This window comes from Panthera onca, chromosome A2, assembly GCF_046562875.1.
Source record: "Panthera onca isolate mPanOnc1 chromosome A2, mPanOnc1 haplotype 2, whole genome shotgun sequence".
NCBI lineage: Eukaryota > Metazoa > Chordata > Mammalia > Carnivora > Felidae > Panthera > Panthera onca.
This window is the reverse complement of record NC_138340.1, coordinates 125,431,032-125,443,742: the sequence shown is the minus strand read 5'-3', so window position 1 is coordinate 125,443,742 and position 12,711 is coordinate 125,431,032. Positions and strand designations below refer to the sequence as shown.

The window sequence follows — 12,711 nt, the reverse complement described above, 5'->3', positions numbered from 1 at the left end:
TGTAAACGCTTTTTTTTTTTTTTAACTAAAAAAAATATGTTTAAGGCTTTTGTTCCACCATAGAATGGAAACCGACAGGGCAGGGCAGGAGCACAGTGGTATCGGTGAAGCACGGCGTGCCATGCATTTGGTTATTGATGCAGTCAGAGACACAGAGGAAGTGAGAAAACGTATTCTTACATGATGTCTTAATGCAAAAGTAAAAAAAAAAATGAGTGATATTGAGCTGTCTGCTATGCAGCTGAGGGGAACTGAAATCAGAACTGCCATTATGAGCCTGGGTTGACTCAGATTCTCCCTTTCGATTTCTTCACAGTGAATAATAATTGTAGGCTGAATAGAAGGACATGTGGGAGCGCCTGGGTGGCTTAGTTGGTTAAGGGTCTGACTCTTGATCTCCGCTCAGGTCACGATCTCACGGTTTGTGAGATCGAGTCCTGCGTCAGGCTCTGCACTGACGGTGTGAAGACTGCTTGAGATCCTCTCTCTCTCCCTCTCTCTGCCCCTCTCCCACTCATGCTCACACTCTCGCGCTCGCTCTCAAAATAAATAAACTTAAAAAAAAAAAAAAAAGACATCTGACTTTCCTGTGCTTTAGTTTACCTGTCTCTGGAGAAGACTCAGAGGGACCTCTCCCACCAGCTCCAGGATGCTCATGTTTGTGAAGTGTTGACCTTTTTAGGGATAAGAGACTGTAATTACAGGATCATTCTCAGAGATGTGTGATGTATTATTATTAGCAGACGTGTTTAACGCGACCAGAAAAATACCACTCATTGGCGTCACTCATGCCAAGAATCTGGAAGTCAATTTCAAGGCAACGTCAGACAATTCAAAATATTTTTAAAACCACATTCCCGCTATGTGCCAGAGACTGGAAGGAGCTCAGAAGGCAGATATAAATTCTCTGCCCTCAAGGAACCTCGAGGAGGAAATAGACATACAAACCAACAAATACTAAGTATCACAGGTAATGACTGTAGTAGCAGTAGGGTATGTCTCCAGAATGGGAACATAAAATTGTGACACTGGATTATTGTGATTCCTGAAAGGTGGAAGCTACCAATATGCAAATGAGTCACATGTGGACCAAGAGGCACTACTCCCCTGACGAAGCAAATCAGATTCCCTCAAAGTCCCTGGAATCCCCACATACCTGGCAGTTCTAAAAGCCTTCCCAAAGAGGGAAGGACAGGGAGATGCAAGTCGTATATAGAATTCACCAACTGTTGGATGTTGGATATGACTGAGACTGGCCAGGATGAAGTGAGCCCACAACAGCCTCTCTCTCACACAAACTGTAGCTAAAAACCAATGCAACATACCCCAACTCCTTAAGGAATCTGAAAAGTAAACAGGGGAAGGTAGGTTGGAGAGGAGAAACAAAAATTTAAGCAGTACCAGTAATGTGGTATCTGGGGTCGTTTTTCCTCTTTCATCACACGACTTTGACGGGATAGTGGCCCCCGTTGTGGAATGTCACACAGGCAGACGTTAGAACCCTGAGAAAAAAACTCCTTTCTTGACCATAGCAGGAAAAGCAGACCCCTGGGAGCTAGAAAGTATGGCACACATCAACTTTTTTCCTTTTTTCCCTCCTACCTCTAACACAAGAGTGGCCCCAGTCTGGAACTTCTTTGCAGTGCTATGGGCCTGAGCCTTAAAGCACTGAAGTAAAACTAGTTTCTCTTGTCAGAGGAATCTCGCAGAAGGGCTCCCAGTGCTCCAGAGTATAGTAGAAGTCCCCACTGTTGTTTTCTCTCTTTTTTTCCTCACCATTTTGCCCAGAATACGGCACCAGTCATATGGAATTGCGTGACAGCGTGGTTTGAATAAATTCTAAGAGGAACTCATTTTTACGGCCAGAAGAACGAGGAACAAGTGTTCCTGGGAGCCTGAGGGCATGAGGGAAATCTTGGAGAGGTCAGAACTAGAGAAGAGAAAGCTCCAATCCTGTGTACAAAACTAACACAATGTCTGAGCTAGCGACGAGGCTGCATGTGCATGAAACAGACCCAAAAGCAACATAGCCACCACTTTGAGATCTGACCTGATGGTGAAATCACAGTCCCACACGACTGGTGACCTGTGTCGTGTCTGAGTAGGCTGATTAACTGCTAAAGCAAGCAAACAAAATCAACATTCTCTAGATTCATAACTGGAGAAAAAAAAATCCAATAATCGCCAGAGGATTTTGATGGGACCCAGAGTCTCACAACATCATATCAAATTGTTTAGAATATAATCTCAAGTTAGTTAGCAAAGAATCAGGAAAATGTGACCAGTTCTTAAGGGAAAACCTATCAACAGATGCCAATCCACTCCAAAATGGCAAAATGCATATTCTTTGAAAGTGCTTATATAGGCCACGTTCTGGGCCTTTAAATAAACCTTAGAATTTTTTAGATAATTGAAAGCATACCAAGTATGTTCACAATAACATGTATGATCATAACAGAACTAGAGAAAAAATAAAAACAGAAAGATATCTAGTATATATCCAAACATTTGGAAATTAAACAAGGCTGGTTATTTAGTGGAAAGAAGTTTCAAGGTAAATAAATTTTATTTCATTTTATTTTTTATTTTTTTTAACACTTATTTATTTTTGAGAGACAGAGAGAGACAGAGCACAAGCGGGGCAGGGGCAGAAAGAGAGAGAGACACACACAGAATCTGAAGCAGGCTCTGAGCTGTCAGCACAGAGTTCGACGCGGGGCTCGAACTCACAAACCGTGAGATCATGACCTGAGCTGAAGTCAGACACTTAACCTACTGCACCATCCAGGCACCCTGGTAAATAAAATATTTTAAAAGAATAACAATGAAAATACAGCCATGACAAGGATAGGAAGCACTTAGAGGGAAAAAAATAGCATGAAATGTTCGTATTAAAAAGAAAGTCTCAAATCAGTAACCTGAGCTTCCACATTAAGAAACTAGAAAAGAATCAACTAAACCCAAAATAAGTAGAATGGAGGAAATAATAAAGATAAGAGCAAAAATCAGTGAAAGAGAAACCAGAGAAGGGAGAGAGAGAGGGAGAGAGGGACCAACAGCTAGCAGTATCAGGAATGAAAGAGTGGATGTCATTAGGAGGAGGAACACCAGGAGCCCCTTGTCCTTGGGGCACCTGGGACCCTGGGAGAAACTGGAGGTTCACTGGAGGAGATTATCAGGACCCCCGACCTCAGGTTGAAGAAACACACTCAAGGAGGGGCTACGGATAGTTACTGAGACCTAAAAACAGTGTCAGAATAATGAATGGGTAGAGCCAGGGTCTGGGGCCAGCTCAGAGGCCATGCAGGAGAAGCGTGGTGGCCAGAACTGTGTTGTAGCTAAACTCTCTGTCCTGTTCAGCCGAGCTCTTGAGGGAGTTCTAATATCTCTCATGACACCATGAGGTGTGACTGTTTACCAGCAAAGATTCCCTCAGGAGACGTGGAGACCGAGAGTCTCTGAGAAGCATGGCCTTCTGATTTGGCCGGAGCTGGGTTGGAGGCCAGGACAAAGTAAGCTTCTGTCACCCCTTTCTCTCAAAGGGGGGATCCTAGTGCAGCTAGGAGAGAAGGTGGCTGACACAATGCCCGGCAGATAGCGGGTGTTCACTGCACACCGGTTTCTTCTCACCTGCCTCGGAGGCCATGCTACCTGAGGCCATTTGTCAGAATTGTCAGTTTGGGACAGAAAGCACCAAGTCCCAGCAGAACCCGGCAAAACCTGTGGCAGCCACTGTGGCCAGTCCCTTGAGGAGGATGAGATGCTGGAGTGGTGCTCCACAGAACAGCCTTGAAGTGGGGGGCCCTGAGCCTAAGAGACCATGGACTGGCGGGCGGCCCTGAATAGCCTGTTTGCAGGGGGAAGGGCCTCCCAGAGGAGGACACGGGCAGGGGTCCCTATGGGGCTGACTCTTTGTAGAGAGCTGACAGACCCCCAGGGGAGAAGACCTCCCAAGAGAAGGGGCCGGGGGGGCAACAAGCTGAGCCTGATAACAGGGCCTTCCTTGCTGAAGGAAGTGGGGGTTCTGAGCTCAGGGTCCCAGACCCCTGTCCCAGCCCAGGCTCTGGGATGCACCTTTCCTACTGAGAGGAAAGACACTACTTTTTTTTGAATAGTAGTTTTGTCTTTAAATTCTAACATAGGGCATTCCCTGCTTGGCATTCTTCCAACAGCCAGTCACACAGAGCTGGTCCTTCGGTCCCCGCAGCCGATTGTCACAGGCCACAGCACAGCTTTGCTCTCTCGTCATCAGCGTGGGTGGCAGGCAGAGAGGCTGTGCCTCCATCAGGAGTGGCTTCCCAAGCTGTGACAGCCCTGAAGACAGGGCACTCTGGTGACGGGCAGGGCATCTGCAGGCCTGCAGGGCACAGCAGCAGGCTGGTTCTTGCACACCAGTGACACACCTTCTGGAGAGTCCTAGAACTACCAGCGGGAGCTTATAGGTGGAGGAGGTGTGAAGGTCCTGCGCGAGGTGGCCAGACAACCAGGGAGTGAAACTCAAATTGTCCTGGTAATTTGACCTCATTTTTCCCTGCCTGGTGGAGAAACCTTGGAAAGATAAGGCAAGAGTAGTAATGATCAGTAATTACCATCCGTTGAGCCACCGTCTTGGGCCAGAACTATGCTTAAATGTTCTAAACCTATTATTTACTCCTCATCACAACCCTGAAAGTCTCCCTCCTTCTTCCCCTCCTCCTCCTCCTTCTTCCTTACTATGCAGAAATACCTTGATTAAAGGAAACTATGCAGAAATAAAAATTTGGAAATGAATCTTTTAACTGGGCTTTGATTTTACAGCAGGCAAAAAACCAAGCTGGTTCTCATTAAAAAAAAAAAAAAAAGATTTAATAAAGTCAATACTCGATAAATATTTGTCGATTTAATTCATGAAACATATACATGTTAAATGAAAATATACATGCTCCCAAAATGAAAAAGATGACTTTCTTTTCTTTCTTTTTTTTTTTTCCTAGCGCACAGTACCACAGCACTGCAGCTCCATTCTCGTGGAATTTTCTTTGATGTAAGTGGCACCCCCTGCAGGACAGTCCCAGGACACTAGGTGAGGGCCGGCCACCCAGCAGCCCTGAGTTCATTACAAGTGAAAATGATTTTTGTATATTTTATGCTTTTTTTTTAACCAATCTCTTTGGAAGAAGCAGATGAAAATTTACAATTTTAACAGAGAATGTTTATTTTAGAGCAGAGAAGCTAGATTAAAAGATCAGCTGGGGCCCAGAACACACATATTTTTCCTGTAGATCCAGCCAAATGTGAGACCAGGGACTGGGCGTAATTCATCTGAGCCAAGCAACTCTCTGCAGGCAGGTTGTATGGCACCCACCTACCTTTGCAACACTGCCTGCCTTCAAACGCAAACACAGCCAGCCAACTCCTCCGAGAAAGATGGGAGGGAAAGCCAAGCTTGGCAGCCGGCTTGGCACCTCTAAGTGCCAGAAGCCACCTGCACACAGCATGGTGTAGAGGAATAGCCATAGTGCCCTGGAGCCATTTCCTTCTAGAAACCAGCAGTGGTGGGGCTCACCTCCTGCAGGGAAGAGCTTTTGCAAGGGTGAGGTGGAAGGAGGAGGCCTAGACTGGGGAGGGCTTGGGCGGTACCTGGTTCTTCTCTGGTCCCCCAGGGCCCACTGCTGTCTGCTTAATACCGCACTGAATGGAATGCATGGATTCTAGCCCCAGCCCCACTGGGATGTTTCTGAGTGATTCTGGGAAGTTACTGCTCTTGGAGCCTGCTGTACAACAAACCACTCCAAACTTAGTAGCAGGAAATGAAAATAAGCATTTATTATCTTTCGTTGTTTGGGTGTTGATAGGGCCCCACTAGGTAGTTTTGGGTCCTTCTGCAATTATCATTACACAGTGGCTGGGCTATAGTTCTCTCGAAGGCCTTTCCATTCACGTGTCTGCTGTCTGACCTGGGGAGACCTAAATGTCTGGGGCTTCTTGGACACCCCTCCCTGTCAGAGTGTGTTCCCTCCATGTGGACCCTCCAGCATGGTGGCTTCAGGCAAGGTGGACTTCTTACACAAAGGGATGAGTCCTAGGAGAGAGGCAAGTGGAAGTCAGTTGCCTTTTGTGACCCAGCCTCAGGTCACACAGTGACCTGTTCACCACATTGTTTTTCTGAAGGCATTTGAAAGTCCTGCTCATGTTTCCAGGGGAGGGGACTATAAATCCCTCTTCTTGATGGGAAGAATGTCAAAGAATTTACAGAGGTGCTTTGAAACCTCCGCAGAGCCTCAGTTTCTCCATATGTTAAGTGAAATAATAATATTTCTTGGGATAGATCTTTGGGTGGGGGAACGGGAGAATAAACGGGGCTAATGCAGATGAACTTGTGGCAAAAGTGAGGGCACTGTCCAAATGCAAGAGATGAACAATTAGAAAAAGCTGTGTGGTATTACTAATTTTCAAATTGGACTATATTATAATATTTCAAAGGCTAAAAAGCAAGCATAGTTTTCTCATTGACATTCTTCTCCTCAATAAATAGATCATCTAAGCTGAAATAATTTCTCCCATAGGATCAACCACAAAGCCATTTTGAATGAAAGAGAAATATAGCCTGTAAGCATTTGTGCTTTCTCCTGAATTTGCCCTTGATCAAAATAAGGTTGCCCACCATTGCTATGCATCTTGTTAACCCCATTGCCAAGATCAGTGTCTTGCAAAAGCTGCTGCTGAGTGTGAATGTTTATAATGCAGAGAATTTAGGAGTGCCTGGGTGGCTCAGTCGGCTGAGCGTCCAACTTTGGTTCAGGTCGTGATCTCCTGGTTTGTGAGTTTGAGCCCTGCATCGGGCTCTGAGCTGTCAGCACAGCTGCTTTGGATTCTGTGTCTCCCTCTCTCTCTGCCCCTCTCCAACTTACGCTTGCTTTCTCTCTCTCTCTCTGTCAAAAATAAATAAACATGAAAAAAATTTTTAAAAATGAATTGTCATTGGCCTATTTATCATGAAATACAGTTATTATTTTTACTCTACCTATAGCAGTAAGATAAGTAAAAACTTTTCCTTTGATGCAGGCAGGCTGGGTTCAAGGACCCAGGGGGTGTCCCACAGGACCAGCCAAGAGGGTCTTTGGCTTCCGGTAGGATAAAAATCCAACGCAAGCTGGAAAAAGTGAAAGCAGAGTTTATTGAATAGCATGAGTGACAAGACAGAGAACAGCAGACAGAGTGTCTGGGGGACTAGAAAGGAAAGGACATTTGAGTCTCACTTTTGCTTGGGGTTAGAGTTTTATACTGAAAAGGGGTCTCAGGTATGTGTTCCTCCAGGAATCCAGGGTAGGGTCCAATCAAAGGCAGATGTCAGGTGAACAATAGGTGTTACTCCGTAGGGGCACTGAGGCCAGCAGCAGCCCAGGTTTATTTGAAGAGCATGTCCTGGAACATGTTTGGGATCCAGCTCTTCTGAGATGTTATCAGGTGTTTGGGGCCCGGGACCAAAGTCAGAGAATGATTAACTTCCCTGCTTCCCCTTTGACGTGGGAACATAGCTTCTTTGGCTTATTCAGAAGCAAAATACAGAACGTGAGTAAATGGGGCCTGGCAGAAAAACAGCAGCAACGTGGCCGTTCTAAAATGGAGTCTGTTCAGTTTTCCTACCTCACCTTCACCCATTTCAATTGTCATATGAATAACAATTCACTCACTTATTAGAACTCTTGGTTATAAGCATTTTTAAAAAATATGAGCAGGCTTAGGGGCGCCTGGGTGGCTCAGTCGGTTAAGCGGCCGACTTCAGCTCAGGTCACGATCTCGCGGTCCGTGAGTTCGAGCCCCGCGTCAGGCTCTGGGCTGATGGCTCAGAGCCTGGAGCCTGTTTCCGATTCTGTGTCTCCCTCTCTCTCTGCCCCTCCCCCGTTCATGCTCTGTCTCTCTCTGTCTCAAAAATAAATAAAACGTTTAAAAAAAAAAAAAAATATGAGCAGGCTTAACAGAAAAAGGAACTGGGTGCCTTAAGCTCTGTTCAGTGTTGTAATGTTAGAATATGGCCGGCCCTCAGGCAGGGGCAGCAAGCAGCTACTGGGAGGAAGCAGGGTTCTTCAGGATCCCTTCACTCATCCACTTTCACTCTCTCTGGCTCTCTCTCTCTCTCTGTGTCTCTCCCTGTCTTTCTCTCTCTCTCGTTCCCTCTCTCTCCCTCCCACCCCTGTTCTCATGCTGTCTGTTGCGTTCCACTCTTTCCACAGATTGATTTTTTTCTACTTCTCAGCTGACATGACAAGCAGAAGGTGGCTGCTCCGTCATGTTCTATTTTGAGTCCTTCATTCAGCAGACTTGTCCAAACTAAATTAGACGAAATTCTCGGGAGAGATGATACGCTCGGCCCGGTGTGGGTCAGCGTCCGTTCATCTGGGGTGAAGGGACCAGTCCACAGTACAGCTGAAAGCTCCCAGGTGTTGGTGGGGGAGGGGAGGACTGGCGGGCAGGGACTAAGGGATGCACTTGGAAATGGAGGGACACTCCGGAGGGTAGCTACCGCCACTTATTTACTTACACATCTTCAGACGTAAGGGCAGGACTCTGTTTTATTCACTAGTTTCGTGTCTGTATCAAGCACGCTGCCCATCCCATAGTAAGTACTCAGTGCAGGCTGGATTTATGAATGACAGTTTTTACCATCACATTTAGTAAATAACAAAACCTTGGGTCATGGGGACAGCCTTTGAGAACCTTGTGATAATTAGCACATGAAATGGGACTGTCTCTTTTACGTCTACCTGGATCGTTTGAAATGTACCCAAAGGCGTGTGCTAATGTGTGAAAAGAAACTTCTCCAATATAATTTCTTCTTTTTAATGAAATGCATTTTTAGGTGGGATTCTTCCTGTTTGTAATTGGCATAATTACCATAAATTACCATAAATGGCATAAAGAAAAAGTGCATAGTGATCAAGGGGAGTCTTGAGGACGTAGTATTTGGATAGATAGATACTTTTTAGGCTTAGAGTCTAAATAATGCTAATATGGATTGAATACAAGCAATGGATGCTTTAGAGTCTGTGGGCTAGTGATCCACTAGGGCTTTACAAAATCTATTCATTTGAAATGAAAAAGAAAATGATCTGGAGGTGGATTACTGGGAAAAGATTGAAGGCGGGAAGAAAACATTGAGTGAAAATCTAGCATTCGAGCTAGCTCTTCTCGACGGGAATAAACATTATACACCAGTCTCATCTTAATCAAAGCACCACAGGTTTTTGAGCAAAAAGGGACTTAGGGGAGCATATATTTTTTCCTTCTGCAGTAATATTAATTGACTTGACCAAAGTCACCTGGCTGACCTGAAGCGTCAAGGGACCCAAATGTCCAAGCATGCAGATGTCCTGGGAGAAGTGGCTCTTTCTTCCCCCCTGAGCCTGTCATTTGCTGTTTCAAGGGGGAGAATTCTCGGCCAGCAGTGATTTAATCTTATGCAATAAGTGCTGTGGCTTCTGGGACTTCTGTCCTGTAGTCTTGGCAGGCAGCAGGATGCCCTGAAGCTTATCTCTGCAGCTCAACTCCAACACTGTGATATTTGCTCTTTCTGCCAGCTGCTTTTCTTGCCCACTTTTCCAGAAAGGCACTAAGCTGGGAAGTCTGACACAAACTGCCGATGTCTAGTTTTATGCATCTTCCAGCTACCTTTTCCAACTCAGTCACATAAATATCTTTCCATTTAGGTCTATTCACCAGGCTGCTGCTTTCCAAAATGGTGGTGTTGCAACCCCCTGGGTGTTGCAATGGGTTGTCAGCAGTAGGGCAAATCATTGCTTACTAAAAATAGAGTCCCGAGGTCTGCAGAGGACTTGCTTTTCAATATATAAATTAAAGAGAACTCAAGTTAATCCCTGTGATGTGTCACACTCAGTCACCCTGAACATACTTTCTCATGAAAGCCCGTAATTGTTGGATGGGTATGCGTAGACTTTATTTGCAAGGAAGCCATTTTTAGCTCACAACTCATGGTGTCTGTCTTTCATGAACGCTCCACCCACAAGATAGCACAGAGTTCAGGATCAGGCAGAGTGGCCCCATTACTCCTAACTATCTGTCTGACCTTGAGCCAGTCACAGACTCTCTGTATTTTCCCTCTAGTAAGTTGGAGGGAATATGCACCTTGTTGGTTGCTGTGAGTATTAAATAGTGTGTATTAAAGACACAGAACAGTGCCCAGGACCTGGTAAAGGCTGGTTTTATAGTAGCTGTTACTATTTATTTCTGTGGGTATTTTCTGAGGGTTTTCCTTGATGTTTTACCAGTTGTTTTGGGCATAAAGAACAAATACATCATTACTGTGTTGAATAATGCCCACACATAAATATATAGGGTGCCTCCACCTGGATTTCTTTTGTTTTCAAGATACTTAAAATTCCATTGCCCTCTTCCTTGGCTAACACCAGAAATATGTCTTGGGCTTGGGTAGCTCCAGGAAAAACGAGATTTGGCACAAGCTGCTGTTCTCCGAGATATTTCACGACTCTCTTCAGGGTCTCCTCATAATTGCACCTTGATTCATTTCTCCTTCCCTACAGCCATCCCTTTTCAGCTCTTTCTGTTTCTGCCTAGTCCGGGGAGTGTGGGAAAGAGGAGATTCCTGCTCAGGTTTTCCAAGCTGTGGCAAAGCTGGATCCGGGCCAGGGGGAGGAACAGGAGTCTAGGAGGCAAATCCCTGGCCTTCCAGGCTGAAGCTCCAAACTGTTTTCCAACCAATGCTGGGCACTTGTGCACTGTGGGTTAAGTTGGCATCTGTGACCTGACTGAAGTGTTGGAGAGGCCACAAGAGAGAGACTCAAATAGAGAGTGCTATGGACAAAGGTCTGTCTCTGATGTGTAAAAGCCACTTTTGAATTTGAAAGGAGTGACATCCTACATTCCTTGCTACCTCATTGTTTTTTCCTTTTACTGTATGGACCCTACATAAGATGAATTAATATACTGTATGCTAAAAGTCTATCATATAACCAAGGAATATGAATAAAGATCATTTCCTTTTCTCCTAAGGTTGTGGGTCTCTGCCTTACCGTTTTGCAGTCACCGGGGAGCTTCTAAGAGGTACAGATGATTCCCTTCCTGACTTCATTGGTTTGGGTGAGATCTGGACACTGGCATTTCTTAAAGGCTTCCGGGTAAGGTTAATGTTGCCAGAGCTCCCGAGACGAGACCTGGCAGACCTATGGTATTTGCTGAGCAGTTGTAGATTTCCCCAACCTTGTTCCCCCAACTTCAGGCTCCAAGAAAAGGGTCAGGTGACACCAAAGACATCTCCCTCAGTACTCAGAATCACACATCTGTGTAACCTTTTAAGTTTTATAAATAGTATGTGGTCTATTGTTATCTACCTTACTTTTTTCTTTTTTTCTTTTTTTTGGCAGTATTTTCAAGACCTGTTTCCAAGATCCTTCTTAAACTACTAAAGAAGAATTATTAGGGACACGCAAGAGCTATTTCTCCAAAATGTGACTCAAAAAAAAAAAAAAAAAAAAATGAAGGATGAACTTTGTGAAAATGTATCTCTATTGCTTTTTTCACTTTTTTTCTACAGGCAAAATCTGCATACTTCTCCTGAATGTCTCCCTTACAAATGTACAGATTATTAAACACTAATAAGAAAGGAATTTGAGAAAAATGCTTATTCATTTAAAAAAAAATGCAAAATGGAAGCAAAATATTGAATAGGTGTTCGTGGTCTGTCAGGTCCCGAGACACCCCCCAGCGTTGGCCTGGGTGCTGGGCGTGTGCCGCCCAGACCCTCCCTTCAGGTCTGCAACCAGGGGTGTAGGTTGCTGAGGGCTTTGGGTCCCTCTTTAGGAACTGCTCTTGGGTGTGCACTTTCCATGGAGATGCCATGCTCAGATCTCTGCCCCTGCTCCTTGCAAGCAGCCAGCACCAACAATCAGTTGATGTGATATCAAAGGCTTGTGACCCTTGCCACAATTTGGAATGATTTTGAAGGGCCATCCTAGCTTCAGAGCTCCCTGTTGGATTGGCCAAAGCCTCTGTGGCAACCACATTGCGGCTCGATTTCTCTTTGCCCAATTGCACCTTCCTCACTCTTACAGGTTTTGTTCTTGAGAGCACCCCCCTCCCCCAACACACTGCCTGTATGCAGATTTTCATCTCAGAGTCTGCTTCCTGGGCCACGTGACCTACCATGCGGTTTCCTTCCAGGAACCCAATAGTCTGACGGAGAAGTTGGACAAATGAACAGGCAAATAGACTGTGTGGTAAGTAGTATGACAGAAGACAGTCTCGGTTACTGGCTGTAGAGCCCAGGGGAAGGGGGAGGAAAGTTCCTACAGGAACGGATTTCTAAGTGAGATATGAAGGATGACTCAGCTGTCCTAGTGAAGTGTTAGGGGCAGGGTAGGCAGAAGTGGGGCAGTTCAAGAGAAGACCACACATGCAAGTCCAGGGGAATTGAGGGCACAGAGTATTGGGGCGACGTCAGAGACGAGGCTGGAGAAGAAAGAGCAGGGGGAGGGAACAGTATGTCACAGATCATGACGGCACATGACGGCAGCGTAGTAGATCATGTGGAGGAATTCGGGAGGGATGAATGATTTTTTTTTTTTTTTTTTTTTTTAAGGAGAAACATTATCAAATTCTCATTTTGGAAACAGTTATCTGGAAGACAGATGGGCAAAAAAGAAGATGCAAAGTGACCGGTTAGGAGGTGCTGCCGAAGGCCATGGGAAAAATAATGGT

The 12,711-nt window shown here is 45.3% G+C and overlaps 1 protein-coding gene across 1 annotated transcript in view; it reads left to right on the top strand.

The window, feature by feature from the left end:
* The first annotated feature begins 12,642 nt into the window (after window positions 1-12,642).
* DPY19L1 (dpy-19 like C-mannosyltransferase 1) overlaps window positions 12,643-12,711 on the top strand; it is a 105,029-nt gene continuing 104,960 nt past the window's right edge. Inside the window, exon 1 of the mRNA XM_078440645.2 lies at window positions 12,643-12,709. Coding sequence (XP_078296771.2) covers window positions 12,658-12,709 — 52 coding nt within the window. The 5' untranslated portion in view covers window positions 12,643-12,657. The remainder of the gene's footprint in view (window positions 12,710-12,711) is intronic.